At 31.7% G+C, this 21,884-nt stretch overlaps 3 protein-coding genes across 5 annotated transcripts; 1 reads left to right on the top strand and 2 right to left on the bottom strand.

The window, feature by feature from the left end:
* The first annotated feature begins 1,852 nt into the window (after positions 1-1,852).
* LOC102620846 (hypothetical protein) lies at positions 1,853-2,950 on the top strand. Of its 2 annotated transcripts, none has more exons than XM_025102048.2 (2): positions 1,853-2,174; positions 2,570-2,950. In XM_025102048.2, the coding sequence occupies exons 1-2, from the start codon at positions 1,948-1,950 to the stop codon at positions 2,769-2,771; spliced, it is 429 nt and encodes a 142-aa protein (XP_024957816.1). In that variant the 5' UTR covers positions 1,853-1,947; the 3' UTR covers positions 2,772-2,950. The 2 variants fall into 2 exon arrangements, with proteins under 2 accessions (XP_024957816.1, XP_006464490.1); XM_006464427.3 differs by having other exon boundaries at positions 1,855-2,201.
* Positions 2,951-3,236: 286 nt separating this feature from the next.
* LOC102621135 (small GTPase LIP1) lies at positions 3,237-8,573 on the bottom strand. The gene is made up of 7 exons (XM_006464428.4): positions 7,900-8,573; positions 6,448-6,539; positions 6,215-6,356; positions 5,105-5,409; positions 4,021-4,074; positions 3,773-3,900; positions 3,237-3,649 (listed from the first exon to the last, which is right to left on the bottom strand). Exons 1-7 carry the CDS (start codon positions 7,988-7,990, stop codon positions 3,460-3,462), a joined length of 1,002 nt encoding a protein of 333 aa, XP_006464491.1. The 5' UTR covers positions 7,991-8,573; the 3' UTR covers positions 3,237-3,459.
* A 2,161-nt stretch (positions 8,574-10,734) lies between these two features.
* Positions 10,735-15,720, bottom strand: LOC102621416 (probable WRKY transcription factor 50). Of its 2 annotated transcripts, XR_008056374.1 has the most exons (4): positions 15,419-15,720; positions 15,146-15,292; positions 11,164-11,760; positions 10,735-11,083 (listed from the first exon to the last, which is right to left on the bottom strand). XR_008056374.1 is itself a non-coding variant. In XM_006464429.4 (3 exons), exons 1-3 carry the CDS (start codon positions 15,652-15,654, stop codon positions 11,535-11,537), a joined length of 609 nt encoding a protein of 202 aa, XP_006464492.1. In that variant the 5' UTR covers positions 15,655-15,720; the 3' UTR covers positions 10,735-11,534. The 2 variants fall into 2 exon arrangements, 1 of the variants encoding a protein (XP_006464492.1); XM_006464429.4 differs by having other exon boundaries at positions 10,735-11,760.
* Between the last annotated feature and the right edge of the window lie 6,164 nt (positions 15,721-21,884).

Here is a 21,884-nt window from a genome sequence, read left to right as displayed (position 1 = left end):
AGTCTTCTTGAACTTTTTGGTCCTCCTTTTGAAGAGAAGTAAAAGTCTTCTTGAATAATTTTACCTTGCATTCTTTATATTTTTCGTGGACCATAGCCAGAAGCCTAGAATTGATAAAAAGTAACACTCTTTTTCTATCACAATCTACTTTAATTCTTAAAATATTTTTTTAATTTTTTAATTTCTTTCTGATTATAAAAAAATTCGGTTTGTTCCACTTAACTTTAATTTTTTACAAATTTATGAATGATTAAATCATATATTTAACTCCAAAAAATTATATATTTATATATATTAAGTAGAATTAAAAGGAGACTCAAATAATTATTATGTAATTTTTTAAATAAAAAACCATAAGCAAGAAAATAATAGGAAAAAAAGTTTAGGATTGATACAAAGCATTTGTGAGGGGACAAAAATATAAAAGATGCATTCAATTAACTACAGAACTATATAATTCAAGTGGTATATCTAAAAGATATTTCCTGTTCAAAAATATAAAAAAAGTTTAGGATTTGATACAAACGCATTTGTGTGCGCACATATAAAAAGTTCAACTCGCACCAGAGAATAGACGAGATCAAGTTTTCAACGGTCAGCTGCGGGCAGTCATTGGATCGCTTGGGAGCAATTAATCAAAATTTGGTGCCAATAGGCAAAGCATTTGTGTTGACCAAAAGCTTAAACAAACCTGAAACGTACGCCATTGAAATTATTTAAAATATAATAATAATAATAATAATATTAAATACAACTCTTAATCGATTTTGTCAGATAGTAAATATGAAACGAGACATTGTAGCAAAGTTACATCTGAATTCTGATGTCATATTGTATTAAAAGAACTTTGCAAATTTCTTTTCCACTTGATTTAGCAGGCGGTTACATGTAGACTTTATAGTCCGAGGAATCAAGCAAAGTCTTCAGTTGTGCAATTGATACATCATTAATCATAATGTTTTTTTTTTTCCGAATATTATGTATAATATAACCAAATCCTAAAGTACATACAAGCCCACTAAAACCAAACATAAAAATCTCACATCAGTTAAAAATTGACTTTAAACTAGTAAGTTTGTATCTAACTTATACTCAAAAACTAACTCAAGAGTTGGCGGTTGTCTTAATTTTATATTATTAGTCTAAGATGATTCTTAATGGATGTGAGAATATTCCCTTATCACCCTATTGAGGTTTATACTTGTACTTTATTTTTATCACGTGACAAGATAATTTCGATAGTTTGAATCCACTTGTGTATGAGTTTGGCTCTAATATCATATAAAAATCATGTGCCTAACTCATTTTCAAAAACTATCTTAAAAATTGAAGGTTGCCTCAAACTCATATTATTAGTTCAAAACTTTAGTGAATTTTGAGAATTATTAAAATTTATAGGCAACACTCATCATGTGCATTAAAAATAATATAATAAATAATTATAGAAATTGTGAAAAATCATTCTACCACTTTGACAGCATGTAATCACTTCATTTGTAATTAATCTTTTGGGTTAAATTTTGAGAAAAATGTAACATTATTGTATATTTAAACAGCATCATATAGAAGGACCCTTAAAACGAATATTCATTTCATTTCGTGGGTTTTTAATTAACTCTTTGACCCTGCATTTTAGACATTTTATAAATCTTTCCTCGTTCTATTTTATTATCTTTCTTCGTAATTAAGGGTAAATAGCTTTTAATTGTGTTAATACTTAACACTTGTAAAATTCTCCACTCTCAACTTCCTTTGAACTGTTCAATATATGGATAGCTGAATGCAAGCTGGTAACTCCACGTTACCCTTAATTTACAAAAACGTGAACAAACTTACAATAACTACATCAAAACCATCTTATCCAAGCAAGAGAAAATACAGAATTACAGAACAGCAAAAGTGTTAAAATGATCCTTAGTTAATGTTATTCTTTTGCAAAGTGAGCACATGGAAAGATTTAGGAAAATCCCAAAATTATTTACCTGGCTCATTATTCTACTTTATCTTCAAACTATTATTTCAGCAGTTAACGGTGATCATGGAGGACAAAACATAGCCCAAAACAAAGAAGAGGAGTCCTCTCTTGCACAATTTGTGGTTGAAACCATTTCTAGGTTGAGAGCGTCTCACAAGAGTTCTTGGGAGAAAGTTAAGTCCATCATCCGTGAAATGCAGTTAAGGTTTTCTCCTCCAAATTTAGAGTAAGGATTAAACATTAGAGATTTGAATAATTTCATTTACAATTTTTCTTCGACAAAAATCAGCTTTTAATATAAAACAATTTTTTTTTTTCGTATTGTTGATATAGGAAGGGTGAAGTTTTCAAGTGTAGGGAAACGTTAGTAGGACAAAATAGAGTTTAATTATTTCTTGAATGTACTTGATATTTACCAATTTAATTATAGCCACGTTTCCCTTTTCATCGAAAAACGAGAGAGCTATGTTAGTTGTTTAATCAATGGATTTAATCAATTTCAATTAAGAAAATTCTACAATATATTTTTTTTTTCCTTCTGATCACTTGTTATGAACATAAATTCTGAAGCATAAAGATTCTGTGGGCATGCAGTTTTAAAGGTCCAAATGAAGCAAATGTTGGAGCTAAGCAGGAAGCAGAGAAAGTGAAAGAAGCGGCTAAGAAGACTGCAGGAGTGAGCAAAATGGCTGTGGAGGAATCTGCAAAATCAGCTGCAGAAGCAGTGCATAAAACAGCAGAGAAGGTGAAGGATAGTGTCTCACCTGATAAAGGAGCGGCTCAAGATGAGCTTTGAGAAATTTATTTTTATGTTTTATCAGCGGGAAATATATTTTGTAAACTTGTATTCGTTTGTCTTTTATGAATTTTCTTTATTAGACTGGAATTGTTTGAGTTGTATCAGCAGATAACTAAGATCAAGATATGAAGCCGACAAATCTTTATGGAAGTTTAACATAAAAACTTATTTTGTTTCATCGAATACAATCTTTTAAGAGTTATAACTCTGTTTCTTGTGGGTTTTGCCTCTCATGATTATCAATTTGAACAATTAAAGCTTTCAAGAGTAATGAACTCCAGATTTTTTTCTGATTTGAACTGCCTTTAAATTTTAAAGATCTAACAGATTATTCTGCTCCAATAAAATCATCCATTAATAAATGAGGCCCAAAATACAAAAAAAAATCCCCCCGCTGCTCCTAGGAACAAAACACAAAATGCTCTGTAAATGAATACATTATACATCTTTTTTCACTAAGCATTAAAAAACAGAAGAGAGCTCCATTAAAAACAATTAACTGTATTTCAGGTTGGCAATTGATCATTATACATTGTGATGATAGCCTGTGGATATGTCAAAGAATTGATGGACCAGTTTTTACAAACAAAACAAGGAAAGGTAAACAAAAAATCATATGGCAAAATATATGTTTGTCCTGGCAAGGCGGAGTCTTTGTGGCAACAGATGTGAGAGGCACAAACAACTAGACGTTTATATCCGTACGCTTTGATCTAGCAGAACTGCTAATTTCCTGAGAGCCAGTTAGGGAAAATCTCGGGAGGTTATAATTTTCTTGAACTGAAACTGGCTGCTGAGGATAAAGGGTAGGAGGTGGAGTTAGATTGCGCTGTGCTGGTAGAGGAGGGAGCATGTTGTACGGATCGCTGCTATAACTGCATTACAACAAAAATTAGCACCCATGTTTTTGGAAATGTAAAGCTAATAATACATGAATGATCCCAAACAATTGAAAGATTTGCGAGAAAAATAGAGAATAGTTCTTCACATGGGCATACCCTGAACTGTAGAACTTATCATCATCGCTTGAATTCTCATCTAATCGTTGGATGGGTTTATGTGTAGGAGAAATAGACCATGGATTTGGTGCAGGCATCTCGTCTGAAAAATATCTTCTCCGGATCAACTGAAAGAAGACAGGTTATCTCAGAAGGGCAACACAAAGCAAACCCACATAAACAAGAAGCAAAGCTGCGAAAGGACAATTATACAGATATATAAAAATGGAAAGGGCAATAATACAGACCATGCGAAAAAATTTCATCACAGCTTCCTTGTCATATCTTGCTTCTTTGGCAGCCTGTACATGTGCAATGATTAAAGCATTACATAGATTTGACTCTGATATAGAAACACCAAAACTCAGTTGATTCAGAACAAATTGACAGATTGGAAGATTATCCACTCAAGTACTATACCAGATAATATTGACCACTGACTTTTCTGTCCTAAATATCTAATCAGCTAAAGAATGCAGATGAAGTTTTGAAAGGCTGGCAATGCCCCTGGAAAGACTCTATCCTGTTTTAACCAAAGTACAAAGCACAACTGACTCATCTAAGATTCTATTACTAAAGATCCAACCTAATCATGAATGTGGACTGAAAAAGTTTAGTTTTCTTGCTGTCACATCTTGCACTATATAAATTCCCATAATTCCTTGCATGTGGATTACATTCTTTGCTGTACAAGAAGAAATATTCCACACATCAAATGAACACACTAATAAGAGGTCTGCCAGGCATCAAAGCATTGAACATAAAAATAATGGAAAGAAATTAGTTTCCCATTTAACCAAGAGAAAAGAAATAATTTCTGCAGAAGTTCTACCCAACTGCAACTCCAATGGGCTTGATTAGCGTTTCCCTGTCTTTGATTTTATTGAAAAGGTAAAGTAACAAATAAGCGTACACAACTAAAAATTAAGGACAAGACACAAGAGCAAGAATATTTTGAGCAATCAATGACAACTAGGTACTGCATTGTTAATATTTTGCAAAGCAACCAAGAACAAAAAGTACTAACAGAACATGGACCCAAAAGTGCAATCAATGTACTTCAATAATATATTGCCCACTAAAATCACACAACTGCCCTTACTTTCAAACACGCATGTAAAATAACAGATAGTATATATTATTCAGACGCGACAACTGAATAATTATGAATAATTTCAATTACCATCAAGGTTATGATGCACCAACTAAATTTCTATCATGTATCTAAGCATCCTTATAAACTTCCTTATTAACTTCTGCAATGGCAATAAAATTGCTAACAAATTTTAAAAAAAAATCTCACAGTTAACATCTAAGTAAGCGAATGCCTACCGCAATAAGACCTCCACCCCCGGGAAAACTCTCAGTCAGTGGAAGTTCCTCACTAGATGGAAGCAAACCCTGCTTCTCAACCCACTGACGTGCTGCGTCAACAAGATTGCCACTGCTTCCTCTTGTACCCTCTTTTGCAGCAACATCAGCTTTGTTACCAATAACAACATAAGGCACAGGAAGGCCACCAGGACCCCCAGAAGCAAGAGGCGCCGAAAATGTTCCACTTGTAGCAATCTCAACTGCCCACTTCTGCAAGCTAGTTTTTGTCCTTCTCTGCGACAGATCATGAACAAAAATAACACCTGTAAACAAGTTTCATGTCAGAAATGTCAGTAATCATCAACGGCACAGCATGCAACATGAACAAAAACTTTGATTGTTAGAATAGGAAAATGTTTTCATATGGACAAGATGGTATGCCATTTAATTTCACCGAACAAAAAGATGTTTTAGACGTTAGCCAACCAGCTTCCTGGAAAATAATATTTTCAAATTGCCATAGTGTGGCACCATATTTCAACAGGGTAAAAAATTTAATCAGGCTCCAAAGAAGCAAGAGTTTTCCATAGTTTCTCTTAACTGGTGCAACTAAAGCACAAAAAATAGATTCTGCGAATAGACAAGCAACACAAACCAATTGAAGGCTGATCACAACTGCATATTTATATAATTATTCCTTCCTATTCATGTCAACGCATCAGGATAGTCAACAGGATTATTCGCAACTGACATTACCATAATTCTCAAAACATAGAAGTCCAGAATTTTAGCAGAATTGGACAAGCAACCATTTTTTTTTTTCATCTTGTCTTACTGAATAAAAGAGGGATAAGAGGTGGCCTCTGCCACCCCTCACCTTGTAACCCAAGCAATAGATGACCCTTTTTAGCTAATCCAACACAAATTGGAGTTTCCACCATCAAAAACCAACCACCAAAGCCAATACTCTTACAAGCACAGGAGGTTTTGGGTATTTAATTTAAATATGGTTAGGTAGACCAGTTATAGATTTGTAAATCCTTTTCTTTTTCAGACTTTGAGCCTTCTCTATTCATAGAAATTGACATACAGTTAGTTATCAAGAAAATAGAAAGATCATAAACTCACCATTGATTTGAGAATACAAAATAGACCTACAATCTTTGTATCTCTCATGTCCTGATATATCCCAAAGTTCAACAAAGAAATCTCTCTCAGAATCCCCCTTGATGCTATTCGAGGAGCTACCAGAACTTCCATAAGTAATGTGCTGGATAATAACAGCAATAAGCAATTGGTGAAAATATGAACTCCAGCAGCAATTCTGAGTCTAATCAACAGAAGGGAAGGTCAAGCCTTACCTTCACACCAACTGTACATCCAATTGTTTGGGAAGGGCGAGAAAAGGAAGAACCTTTGACAATCAGATTAACAAGAGAACTTTTCCCCACACCTATCAAAATGATAAAATTTGAAAGTGAAAGTCTAACACATATAATGAAGTTAAGAGAGATAATGAAATTGATAATGTGGGAAAGGCCGCCACAATTTTGAGTGCTAAGCAAATCATGAAAGCAAATCTGTAGAATTACTCCATGCTTCCACTTCTTAGTGCCACTAAAGCATGCACAGAGAGGTTAAGTTTAGAATCCCAGTGATTCCATGCACAGACATGTTAAGTTTAAAATAACTTAGGATCAAAATTAATTATGACTATGTTGGAAATGATGTCCCTCTTTTAAGTAAATAAAAAAAGGGGACATGTAGAGAGCAGCCAATGTGCATACATAACCTACACATCCTAAGGATAACAGCTTTCTGATTGCTCCAGCTTTTAGCACTGTTTTTTACTGACACATTTTAATAGTAAAACAAAACATGTCGAATAACAAAACAAATCAAATTATATCATGGAATAACTGTACCACGATGAGTGGATCAGATTGAATAAATATAAAAGTTTATAAACTTCTGGATCAGTACAACCAAGTGTCCTACAATCAATGTTAGTAGTCCATTAAGGCTGTGAAGGGATTCGCTTTACGTTCATGTACTAATAATAATGAGGCATTACAAAGCAAGAAAGGGATACCTCAAGTGTGTACTGCCATTAATCTCTCAGCTAAAACACAAATGTTAATCCTAACTTTCATCATGAATCCAAACATCAAACCCGGAAAAGGAATGAACTACAAGCGTTTTACAAGTTCATCTGTCATGGAATGTGGCGTAAACAAATCTTAGAATGGCAAAGAACCAACTTATCTTCCTAGCTGGCATCAAATCCAACCTTTTCAGTTTCCCGTCACACAAATGACATATAACAAGTCCTCAATCATCTGTGTTCTAACAGGCAAAGAGCCAACTTATCCTCCTAGCTGGTATCAAATCCAAACTTTTCAGATTCTTGTCACACAAATGACATATAACAAGTCCTCAATCATCTGTGCTCTAACAGTTTGACCAAACCAAAACCTTCACAGTCTTTTCGATCACTAATGCAAAAAGGTCGGACTGCTGACCAATCCAACTCCACAAAATTAATACTCTCAGTCACTAAATTATTCAAATCTTAAGTTCTTATATCCTAATAAATCTCCCAAATTAAAAGCACATGCTTCAACAGTCTACTAGACTCGCACTTCTGCTTCTTCTAATTCGATCAATCCGAATAAGCAACAACTAAACTTATTCAATACCAAGATCAAGTTTACTTCAAGCTCATATGATTTCGAGCATAAATTAATTTTTCGCAAACACATATCAATAAACTACTCAGATTTAAACAATAAACAAATAGACAATATATATACCTGAGTCTCCAACAACAAGAACTCGAACTTGCCCAGTAGGTGGGCCGCCATTAAGCTCTTTGTTCTCCCTCTCACGTTCCTTCCAAAACATATTTTCACTTTTAATCAAAATCACCCCCAAAACAAACCGAAATCAAACACCATAAAACTACACACTTCTTTGCAATCAGGTCCCATCAAATAAACTACTCAAATTCAATCCACGACTACAATTTCTCCAAATGGGTTCCATATCACAAGCAATTCAAGCCAGGATCTAAGCTCAAACACAAAACCTCAACGGCGAACATTTCTCGACGGAATCGAAACAATTCAAGACAATGCTTAATACCCAGTTCGTCAAATTCGCTGGTTCACGGATCTAACAAACAAATCCCGATAAAATCCCTATCGGGGTGTCTTCAAAATCGCATAAACAGGAAGTGAGTATCTGTTAAAACTCGCTATAGAGTTGAGTATTGAGAGAACAAGATCATGAACTGAACTTTTCAATTTGAAAACTAAATTTTTAATTTACATATTTTGCCAAAAGAGTAAAATATTATTTGTGATTGATTTGAGTGAGGTGCCGATGAGGATTTGTGAAGAAGAAGAAACGTCGAATCTGCAAGAGGAAGGTGGCTTTCACGCGCCAAAAAGCTCGTGTTAAGTTTTTCTTTTTTGATTCTTTTCTGCTACTTTGTTGGAGACCTGCTTACATTTCGCCGTGGGTTTACCCTTAAGTATGGATTGGGTGTACTTAGGAGTTAGGGGAGCATAATGACATATTGGGCCACAGGACCCTGCCCAATAAGAATTTAAGCAATGAGAAAGCCTCTCTACAACCCCTCAAAATTCCTCATAAAATCCCTTTTTTATTGGAATTACCAAAAAAATTTCATTTTTATTTTTTTAGAATAAAAATTTAATTAAACACCTAAATCAAAATAATTTTTTATACTCACTGCATTTTTATAATTTATATTTATATTTTAAATTTTAAATGAAAATTATTTTTTTAAAGAAAATTATAAGAATTTTGAGTTATGAAGATATAAAAAATATAATAAGAAAAAAAATTAAAGATTTTGGGATTTTTATTTATATTATAATAAAAATTTAAAAGAGATAATGTTTTGTATTTTTATGGGATTTTTTTTATAAATTAAAATCGGGGTGTTTCAAGAAATAAAATTGAAGATTTTAATGAGGTGTTAAAAAATCTACTCTTAAACAAAACCAAATATTTTTTGGGTGTTAAGATATTTTCAAATGACAGTAAAGAAGTGACTCATTGTATATAATTGAGTAACAATTTCTAATCACGCAACATGAGATTCTAACATCTATCATCCTTGAGTGTTATGATTTACGCACCAAAGCTCACACTACCAAATTGCAATTGTCTTTGGCTCTCATAATTGTGTGAACTCGTTGGCCTACATCGTAAGGTAGGTTTGATTCTCATACTTTTTTAAGAGACTCACTTCCACACAATAGACAATATAATATTTTACACTTTGAGTCCAAGTTTACATGGTTTTGTATTGAATTCACCCAAAACCAAAACGCCTCGTACTTTTTGAGAAGGGACTTGTACATAACTTAGTAACTATTTCTAAGCAACTAATGTGGGATTCTGACACCCCTCATCTTTAGGTCCTGGTTCTTCCATTTAAAACCCATTCCTATACAATATAATATGCTTCACTTTGGGTCTAAGCTTGTATGATCTTGCTTTTGAATCCACCCAAAACTAAGAGGCCTAATCATACATGAGTGTTGCTACATGGCTAGAAGAATGAGAGAAAACTGAGAGAAATAACAAAACAACTGTTGTTTTGCTTCTTCTCTCTCTTCTCTTAGCTTTTTTTTTTTCTCTCTCTCTCTCTTCTCTCAACTTTTTTCTCTCTCTCTCTTCTGTCATCACATGCTTTCTTCTCTCACCTTTCTCTCATTCTTCTTGACATTTAACATTTTTTATCATACATAGCTCAGTAACCAGTTCTAACCAACAATGCGAGATTTTGGCACCCCTCACCTTCAAGAGTTACCATCTATGGAAACGCAGGAGATAGTTAGAAATGGGGTCATACGGCTCAACAACTTAACTTGACTCTATGGGAGGCTCGCTCCTTGCTTCTTTAATCCCTAGAGTAGACCCGTTCAATTTCACATGACAGCACCATTGTGCCATCTCTTATGACCCCACCATAATCCGAATTCCTAGAGTAGCCCTCCCTACTCCTTACTTTAACAAGTAAGCAAGTAAACTAATTGTACGATGAATTCTTATGTGGTCCAATATATCAGAAGATATCAAATTGGATATCTCTTCCCTCACCTTCGGCGACCCTTATACTTTCTCGAATTCTTCCGGCGAAGCCTTTTCTTGGTTTAATCTCCTCTTCAGCTTCTCCCCTTGTTCTTCTACGATAGGCAGCACTAACCAGAACTCCAGATGCTGGATCCGATCGAGAGGGGGCAACTAAAAGAAGATTCACTTCTCCCCAGCGGCTACTCTTTCTTTTCTCTTTCACTCCTTCAAGGCCTCCTTCAAATGAGTGAAGTGTTCGGACGGACCGTCACGGTAATTGCCCCCGCCAGTACCGGAAGTGATTATAAAAGTGCGAATGCGCTGTCACTAGAACGGACCACACAAATAGGGGTGATCTATGCATAGTCGTTCCAGGTCCACGCATGTTAGAGATTATTGTTACAAAATTGATAGAAGCTGAAATGGATGAAACACCAGAGGGCCGCTGAAAAGAAAAGCTTGTCGAGTAGTGATGAAAGCTGCTTATAAAAATAGTGATTATGGGATTTTTGGCCTGTATAGCCACGACCAAATGATAAAGTTATAAACAAAGGAATGCATTATCCAATACATATTTTACAAAGGCTTATAGTTAGTAAGACAGGTGTCAGCATCCATATGGTGCATTACGGGGCTGGGGGAACTGGTAAAAGAAATCGCTAAGACTGTCTGAGCAAGCAGTTTCCAGTTCACCCCCCCGACTTACGGCCTTTACGCTACTACTATTGTGATGTGAGCGGTTCAAATTGGTTTGATCTTTCCCAATTATCCTGACCGGAACTTGTACGCAGCACTTATACGGAGGTGCATGCATAAAGGTTTTGAACTCTTTTCTTATCTGAAACAGCACCTAACCTTTGGGCATATCAAAACAAGAAAAGGCGCTACCTGCGGAAGAGAAAGGGGGAGAATAATGAACCTGTGGTGTCATCCAGTACCTATTCCCCTTCGATAAGTTGGTCTAGTACCTGTTGAAGAGTTCGGTCCTGTTCTCTTTGAGGACCACGACTTCTTGTGCTCTACTCCCTTAGGTTACACTGCTGGCCTATGTGTGCTAGGTCCCAACGGCCAAGGAATTCATTTTTTTACAAAAATAGTACAAAAGCATTATGCTTCACAAAAACTCATTGTTCCTGCAATAGGAAATATCAATATTTACCATGCATATATACAAGCTAGCTGGCTGGCTCGTTTCGTCATTTTGTAGTTTCATATCTAGTCTCAAACGTGAAATATAGAAATTAGTTACACATAAAGCACCATAATTATAGTAATATTTTTCATCAGCTTAGTTAAGCTTGAGAAGTTTCTTATTACTTAGTTAAGCTAGAGAAGTTTCTTAGGAAGAAGATGAAGATGGAGGAGAAGAAGAAGAATTAGGCTGCAAGGTCCAGCCATTTTGGGGCATTTGTTGTTGATGATGATTGTAATAGTCATAAACCACACAAGGGCTCTCGTGATTGTGAGTTCCTTCATATGTTGTAATCACATAGCTTGAATCCTCTCTGTCTCTTTCCACTCTCTTCTTCACTTGGCATCCTCCAGTTGAACATTTATAATAATTCCTGCTTCCACATTATAATATAAGTACTAAAAGTTGCCAATTGGGATGCAATAATTAATTAATTTGCATGCGTTGAGTTTAATAAAACAAGGAACCGAAAAACTTTATATGACAGTTTTGTTACAGATGAAAAATTAAAATGCATCCACTTGCAAATATTTTAATATCCTAATTGATTTATGAAAAATTTTAATTTGAAAGCTTTATTTTGCTGGGGCAGTCAATTATGTGTGACTTGAAAGCATCCCTTTCGCAGCCCCATCGTCACTAAGAAGTAGACCCCCAATATTTTATTAGCAACAAATAATCTACTTTAAGCAAACAGGAAATAACAGTAATAATTAGCCAACCTCATTAGCGTAAACAAATTCTCTCTCTCAGAATCTATATAACGATTTATCTCTTTCACAGAAGAATATAGGTTTTAATTTTTTGGCACCGTATCCCAAATTTTGAAATCTTGTCTACATCTTTGTTACGTTTGACTAGTCCAATGATATATATTGAGCATATTAATTACTTCCTTAGGAATACTCTTTATATATATATGTGTGTGTGTAATCCAATCCTCTTTATCCATATGAGCGGGTTCGAATCTTAGACTTCTTATTTTTAAGATAAAAGATTTTATCATTTCAATTAGATAGCACCAGTTAAGAATATAATAGTAATTCAATCTGATTTTTAGCTCTTCAAAAATATATATTGATTAGTTTAATAGTAATCAAATCCTCTCTACCCATATGAGCGGGGTTTGAATCTTAGACTTCTTGTTCTTAAGATAAAAGATTTTATCATTTCAATTAGATAGCACCAGTTAAGAATATAATATTGTTTAAAAAAGCTAAATTAATAAATTAAGATTACATATTTTTAGCTAATAATAAGCATTTTGTTTTAACTTTAAATTTCAAAGCTAACACATATTTTTGAAGAGTTAAAAACCAGGCCAGTAATTTGTAACTTAAGTGGTAGTCAATTTCTTAAATCCCATTTGCTATTATTTAGCTTTCACAAACAGCCCCTAGCTAGTTTTGAGCACATCACTGTCATCTTAGAGGATAAGCCTAAAGAATGAACAAGATGCATTCGTACATGTATCTTTCAAAACATTATACATAGTATTATGACAAGGAATATATAACCGAATTATTCATCTCGAGGTATCAAATATTAAAATTTTAATTTATCTGTAAATTGGATTACATCATGAGAGTTTTAACATCATCTTAAGAAATTAATCAATTGAAATTAACTAATAACTAGTACTCAAAAGGGATTCCACTTATTATTTACTTCTCTAATTAATGTATTATATGTAAATTCTGAAAAGTAAATTATACTATAAAGCAAGTGCTAAGTTATATGTATTGTAACTTACACCACTCACATGAACAGTGAATGAGCTCCACACCCCCCACTGTTTATGTGAATGGATGTAAGTTACATGTAGGGGCTCCCTGTATTATAATTCACAGAGTGAAATATAGAAATCACATGAAGATCATTTTCAATCAAGATTAATTTGACATGCATATATGATAGGAATCAAACTATTACGTGATGCAGCAAGACCATATTGTAATGCAAGTAAGGTGAATATCGAGATAATTATGTGATGCAAAAATGACAAGAATCGAGATCATTATATATTGATGCCAAACATTGCATGAATCAAGACTACTATAGCATGCAAATAATATAGCAACAACCAAGACCAATATCTTGTACGTATATGGCAATCGTGATCATTATGTGCATGTAAATACGGAAAATAAATCCTAAACTATAGTATTCAGTTATTTACCTTTCTTATATTTTACTCCCTCTATAGACAGTCCTTAGGCTCACATTAAATAAGTAAAAGATTACTTTCTCCTATTTTACGTTTCTCATCAGCAAAATGAGAAGCCTAAGCATGTGTTAAGAATACACATATACACCAATCTAAAAGAAGATTTAATTCGTATAAATAATATGGAAACATCTTACAGCGCTACTTCTGATATACTGTATTTGTTCTATCTCGTTCTCATATTGCGTCACAGAATGACCATTTGGCTTACTTATGTATATATATATAGATGAGTATCGACCGTTTTATCTTGTTGCTTTGTTTGTGCTTTCTGTGGGTAGTGATGCTTCTTCCGTCTCCTTCAGATAATGAATGCCAATGTCTGCTAATTGCTATATGATGAATTGATAGGTCATATGGCTATATGCTTGCCCTCTTTTTGTGCAAATAATGATGTGAGATATTAACTTGTCTTCTTCCTCTAGTGCAAGAGCATGCATGGAGACGCCAATAGAGGCTTACACAAGATTATTTGTCTCTAAGATAAGATAATTCTCAAACTATTTCGTAATAACTCAGAGTTGAATTGGAGAGATTAATGTTTTTATTTTTTTTTTAAATTAGCATGCATATCTATAAAATTAATCTTTAATCATATGTTTACTTATGTGAGTATAGTTCAAATCCTAGACTTCTAGTACCACCTAAGTTGACCACTTGAATTAATCGACACCCAAAACTATTAATTAGTTAGACATACACATATAGTTTTGTTTAATACCTATACATAAAGGCTCATATACTGTATATACATTCTCTTCAATCTCCATCCAAAAAATAAGTCTTATTCTCACTTCTGCAACTATCTACTTTAGCTTAATTAATATGGTGGTAACGGAAATTCTTCAGAGTTCCTTTTAGAAATTAATCAGTCCATTGCAAATCTTGGAGAGGAGAAGGAGAGGAATAAAGAAGTAGCCAGCTTGTGAACAAAATGCTGTCTTTTGAATAACAAGATAATAATTATTATTAACAATAATCTAATCTAGAATCTAGATCAGTGTATTAGGGAGGAGGAAAAAAAAAGAAATCCATAAGCATTCCTTCATCATGTAGAAGCTCAATAATAAATTATAATGGTCATTAAGTTTCTGTAAATTAAAGTTGACCAGCAGCCAAGTTAATATTCACTCCAACAAAGTTGATCATAAATCAAATATATAATGTCACTGTTGTGATAATGCAATGAATGTATAATCGCTCTATAAAAAATGGCTATAAGCAGCCAAATCACATCATCATATTTGAAGCTGATGATCATGGGGTCCATTAAACCATAAGATCTACTTTATCTCACACACATGCAAGTGGTGTGTGTATACACACACACACACACACACACAATATCAACAAAGTTTCAGTCACCCATAGCAGCAGAAATAATTCATAGAATCATCAATCCGTGAACAAACATTCTTTTCACTATTTTTTAAGCAATTAAGCTAATCTAAAAGACTAAACTACATAAATTCAAAATAAACTACTCATTGTAACTAATTAATTAAACTACTTGCTTAAAGTAATAAATTACCTGGGATTTGGGCTGTTCTTGACTGACTTCTTCCCATACTTCCTCCATTTGAAGCCATCATCCATAACTTCCAGCTCCGATTTTGTTCGAAATGCAAATCTTTGCCCCACTTCCATCTTCATTTTCTTTATCCCATTTTTACTTTTTCTAAAAATTTTAATATCAACACGAGATCAAGAATTAATACTCTACGCTATCATTAAAATAAATAAATAAAAATAAATTAAATAAGAAAATGGGTATGTGTGTCAAATATAAATATATGTCACTTGCATGTTATTTTTTTCTGATGTTGCACCACTTGATGAACCGCCCATGATGATCTTATCTGATGATGCCTTGCTTTGGGATGAATAGGCATCTTCATCAAATCCATGATGATGATCATCAAATAAGAGGTAGTCTGATAGCTCAAATTCTGATGATTGATGTTGATGATGATCAATGTTATGATCAGGAAAGTAACTGAAATTATTAAAGTTAGGGTTAGGGCTTCCAAGGTTGTTCATTTTGCTGCAAAGCGAAAGAGTGGAGAAAATGGCAGCAAAAAGACTCTGACAGAAGAGATAGGCTATGCTTCTTAGACAACGTTTCTTTATATACATAGAAAAAATAACCAAAATATTATAAAATAATAATTATAAATATATATATATTTTCCTTTTAGCCGTTGCTTCATGGGCACTTTCCTGGAGGTATACAATGAAGGTGCTTCACTTTGCCACATTTCAAATTCTGATAGGGCACGATGATCTCATCAGGCTGACGTCTCAGTGATTTAGTACATGTAATTGGGACCCTCGCGCAATAATACTTTGTTTTTGAGAGGCTATCGATATCTTTGGTGGGATAAATTAAATACCATGTAGAGCAATTCAGATCACAAATTTTGGTCCACAGAACAGCAACTTTACACGTGGCACTTGATTATGATATTTGATTATTTGGTAGTACATGCAAACCATTGTAATGTGTTTGCGAAATTTTTATTACAAAGTTTTTTTTTTTTTAAATTCAATTGATTTAGTTTTTGGGTCCAACGTTAGTGATATGACTTGACCGGCTAGAATGTGAACTAGACTATTTTTTATAAGTAAAAGTTCATTCAATCTCTATATTTTGAGAATAATACGTATTTAATTTTTGTGTTAATAAAAATATTTTAAAATATTTTTGGCGCTAAATTATTAACATCTTTGTCATTATTTTTTATTTCTTTTATCTGACTTTTAAAATATTATTTTCTTACAATCATTTTTTACATTAATAAAAAAATTAAATTATTAATTTAATTTTAAAATAATAAATTTATTTTTTTATTAATGTCCAAAAAAATTAGTAATTTAATTTTTTACAATATTATTATTATTTTTCGACATACGTGAACTTCCACAAAAATTAATATATATTATTTTTGTTTTTAGTATATTTTTAGGATTAAATTGGTAATTTAATTTTTTAATTAATGTAAAAAAAATTATTGTAAGAGGGTAATATAAAAGCTACCAAAAAAAAAAAAAGTAACGGTAAGGGTGTCAATAATTTAACGGTAAAAATGTTTTGAGGTATTTTTAAAAATATAAGAACTAAACAGATATTAACTTCAAAATATTGGAATTATATCAGCTTTTACCCTTCTTATATTTTAATGATTAATTTTTTAAAGATAGAGAAGCTGGTGAAATTTAAATCAACTTTTTAACTTTCTTTCTTTCTTTTTTTTTCTCCAGAATTCGATCCTAGATGGATGGCTAGCTAAATAAAGATTCCGTCAAACACTTAGAAGTGACAAAACCATTCTTTGATTAAAGATCAATAATCACTAGTTGTAAAATCACAAAGCATTGTAATTATATAAGTGTAGGCGATGAAGCCAAATTATTACACTTTGTACGTAGTCTTGGTTTATTTATTGTAATTACAAGGAAACAAATGGTTACAAAGCAAACTGAAAAAAAAAAAAAAGGATTCCTACAATGATGTTTTACAACAAATCAGTCAATTATGTTTTATCATATATTTAGTAATAATTGACTTTTAATATATGTTCGTAAATTGATGAAAAGATAAGTTATGATTAATGATATATACTTATAAATTTGAGATATGTATCCTAAATGACATGGTACAAAAAAATATTTTTTTAACATGTGTTTATTAATAGTTGAGTTTTTATATCATTATTAGCTATATAATAATTGCATGATTTGAAAAGATTAAATGTAATTAGACATGCTCGTAGCATCTTATTTTTATATTAATTAAAACTTTATCTTTGGGATCAAATCCATTAACTAACTCATCATATTATCAGAATTATGTTCTGTATAGATTAATATGAGTAGGAACAAAACTTTTATATTGGATATCTCTTAAACACTACAAGTCTAAGGGAAAAAAAATAATAAAAAGACAGCAATATTCTTAATTTAGGAATCTTGTGACACGCCATTGGCTTTGAATTTCGAAGATTTGTCCACAAGGAAATAACACACTTTATCTCTAACAAAAATGATGAGTGTTTCTCTTTTACTTGGATATTTATCCGCAAGGAAATAACTTTTTGTACTGACGTACACTTTCGGTAAAATTATTTATTCCCTTCATTAATTAATGTACTTTGGAAAAGTGGTTTTAAATAAAGTAAGCTCATTCCAGCCAAGTTATAAAATTATACAAAATTAAACAAAATAGTAATAAACTCAAAAAAGAAGTTGATGATTAAACCACTTTGGCACAGAGATACTATTACTCGGTCACTAGTACGTACTTGAGTATCTATATTTTGTTTGAAAATGACTTGAAGCAATATCCAAAAAAGAAAAAGCATTACTCGTGAGTCGTGACTTTGGCGAAGACACACTATCATTTGGTAGTTTCTTTGCTTCTTCTTCTTCTTCTTTTATGTTACTTTCTCTTTCGACAATAATTATATATTTGTTTCTTTTTCCATGTTCTTAGTGTTCTTATTGCATGCGCATAGGTATTGGACTTCACCGTCTCTCTTTTATGTTACTATTTCTATTTCTATGACATATTGGGATAGGTTGTAAGTTTTGATATTCACTTAACTAAATACACGGATTTTGAGTGAAAGATGCTTTAGCTAATTCTCTTAAAAAATCAATGGGTCTTTTGTCCAATGGGAGAAGTCTTTCACTTATAATGGTAAGTGTAAGGGTTCGAACCTCCATAAGAGTTTTATAGAGATTAGTTTCAATACTTCCTAAATTATCAACTAATTGAGTGGAGACAATATATCCCTTATAAAATGTAAATAGAGTAGGCATCCTCTTAAATATTAGAGAGGGTTTAAAGTATATGAACAAGTACTTCAGTGTGTCAATGTATGAAGGTGGTCCTAATTGTATAGTTTGATTGTAAATATTAATTGTAATGTCTGACGTAATATCAGTAACAATATGTGTATAACATAATTAAAAAAAAAACTCTCTTAAAAACACCAGTCCAATGCCAACCAAGTTTAAGTTGTAGCTTTAAATTAGAACTCTCATAAATATGGGTAGAGTAAATATATTTTTTGAATATTAATAGAATAGAACTATTATAAATGTTTTGTATATGATCCGAGATTCGAGTTGTGTCACATAAAATTAATTTACATTACTCCCACCCATAAATGTACATAGGTGTCAAATTGTAATATCAATATTAAAATTTAAAAAAAAAATCTCTTAAAAAAGAGTAATGTTGAAATATGTGTTCGAAAAACTAAAAAGTAAAGTTGAATTGTATATTTGAATCTAACAATAAGTAATGGCCTGTTTGGGATTATTTTTTAGGAGGTACCAAAGTAATTTTAAAAAGTTAAAAGTTGATTTTGGTGTTTGGTGAACTTTTTTAGGAATCACTTTTGACCAAATCACTGTATCCTGGAGCTGATTTTGAAAGCAGAGAATGAATAACTTTTTAAAATCTTATTTTGAGAATCACTTTTATACTTAATATAATTTCATATATATATATATCTGCATATATATTATAAAAATAAAAAATTGTCCTTATTAATTAGGATAAAATCATATGTTTTAAAGAGATGATTATTTTTACCAATTATATTGAGATAACAAAATAAAAAATAAAATTAATAATATGAAATATTTATTTTAGCTATCAATTATTATATGTACATAATAAAAAAATTATATACATATTTATAAATGTTTAAATAAATTTTATTCAAAATTATGTTCAATTTAGTTATTTAAGTTGTTAAAATAGTTCAACAATAAGATTTACCAAATACATACATTTACTTTTAAAACTCACAGTACTATTAAAAATAAATTTTACTAAACGTTTAACTAACTCTCTTCATAGCTGATTAATTCTACAGCATGACTAACAATAATTATTTTAAAAACTATAATATTACCAAACTAGCCCTAATAGTGTGAAGTTTAAAACAAACTCATGGTGTGACGCACATGCATAAAATATTCAGTAACAAATAATATATACTTAGATATTGGGTTCAAGTTATTTTGAATAATACAGTTCATTATAATTTATATTAAAATAACAAAAATTATTGTCACCCACCTTTATCTAAAACTTTTATTAAAAATATATAATTACAAACTCCTGTAAGCTAATATCGCATAGTATATGTATATGAGTGGTGAATGAAAATTTTAGAACTGTGTTATTTTGGGTCAATAGCACGAGTCGTGTCCACTGGGCGATTGGTTGACAAATAATTCACAATATATAGAAAGCAGCAACGACAGCAAATCCCTTCAATCAATAAATTATTAGGCAGACAATTTCCATTAATATCCATCATTTTCTAGGATGGAAGAAGAAAGTGCAAGGAAAATGTCTTTATGATAAGATCCTTGACCCAATCAATTTTAATATTTTATCATGTGTCTACTAGATTGAACTTTGAATCTGTTTTTGTATTTTATTAAAAATTGGAAAATTGCGAGGAAGCTGCTTCTAATATTCTAGCCTTTCTTCTTTTAATTACTGATATTAGCAAATATAAATTTGAATGCACTGTTGATTTGATATTTGTGTTGATATTTTCAGTAAGTTACAAATATATATACTAATCAGTTTTTCACCTGATGATTACAAAAAGGGGTCTATCTATGTTGCAACTGTTATACGGTACAACAGTTGCTTCCAGTCATTAAATTCAGTAAGTGTAACTGTTGTACCGTACAACAGTTGCAACATAATTTTATCTTACAAAAAATATTAATTGTCTATCAATTGTTAAATTATATTTCAATGATCACTTATAATTTATAAGTTTAACAAAAAGGTGGACAAGTGATATAATTTAATTATAAACTTTTTGAATATATTTGAACATCAAGAAATCTTGGAGTGAAAGAATGATAGTTTCCCATATCAAAATGTATAATACCGGTCCGGTCCTTACATTTATTTGTGGCCCTTAGGAAAAAGATTATCAGTCAAGAGATGGATGTAAATGGAGACTAAAACCCTAGACCCATTGGACATGGACAAAAATTATCGGAAATGAGTCAAATGACCATTCGGTCAAGCCGTCGTGAGAAATAGCACGTAATCTAAGCCAGCTGGCCACTTTTTTCCAAGGATATTTTGTCTCTTATATTTAATGATCCCAAAAGAAGTAAAAGTGATTTGGCTTTTAGGAGAAGTCTATGTTACAGATTCTGTAACATACATCCCCCCACTCCATGCACTCCACGTGTCCCTGCATGTGGAAACAAAGCAAGCAAATGGCACCCTTGGGGGCTGGCTAACCTGGTCTGTATGTTACAGAATCTGTACCGTAGCCAGCTCCTGGCTTTTATTGCTTTTCGTAAAAGCACTTTTGTGTGCGAGTGCGAGACGTCATGGATTGACTAGTTAGCAAAAACACAATTTTGAGAGCTGTTTAAAAGTATTTTTAGTATTGTTAAACAAGATTTTAGAAAATTATAGGTTGAAGTGTTTCGAAATTAAAATAGACATTAAATATATGGAAGATTACCAATTTCCTCTATAGTTTTATAATATTTAAAAATCTCCATGATATTAAAAATTTCAAGGAAAAGATAGGTAGATGGGTCGTTTAATTGATAATTTATCTTAAAAATATTAAATATATATTTATTATTAAAAAATATTTAAAAATAATTCTTATTATTAATTTTTTGTTCACACCGAAATATATTTTTCTTTTTTTAAAATTTTAAATTCTTTATTTTAAATTTTTCTTTATATGATTTATTTAGTTTGTAATGATTATGAATAAAAGTATATTTGAAAATAAGAGTAATATTGTAAAACTATATTGTCATGGGTTAATTGGCTATTAAAAAAATAATAAAAGAATAAGTGGTGTATATTAATTTCAGTATAAGAGAAACTGACAATCTCCCTTAAATATGCATCTTAAATTGTTTTGCATATAAATAATTTTTATTTAATATTGTTAAAGATTTTTTTTTCTTTTTTGGGTTTCGTTTTGTTAGATAATGATACTTTCATCCGCTGTTCATGAAATTTCAGCATCCTATTTTGTCCAAATCGTTACAACTTTAATAGAAAAAGAATACTTTTGAAGAATGAATGTAATTTTTAAATATAAGCTCCAAATTGATATAAGAAAATTTGATACACGATATCATAATTGTTATTAAAAGTACATATTTACCTTTTTGTTTTTATAACATTTTAACGATGTGGATGAACTAAAGTATTAGGAATTTTTTAGGGACAGAAGTGCTAATTTTTT

Source organism: Citrus sinensis, chromosome 7, assembly GCF_022201045.2.
Source record: "Citrus sinensis cultivar Valencia sweet orange chromosome 7, DVS_A1.0, whole genome shotgun sequence".
NCBI lineage: Eukaryota > Viridiplantae > Streptophyta > Magnoliopsida > Sapindales > Rutaceae > Citrus > Citrus sinensis.
The sequence above is the reverse complement of the archived record's forward strand: the minus strand, read 5'-3'. Positions and strand labels throughout refer to the sequence as shown.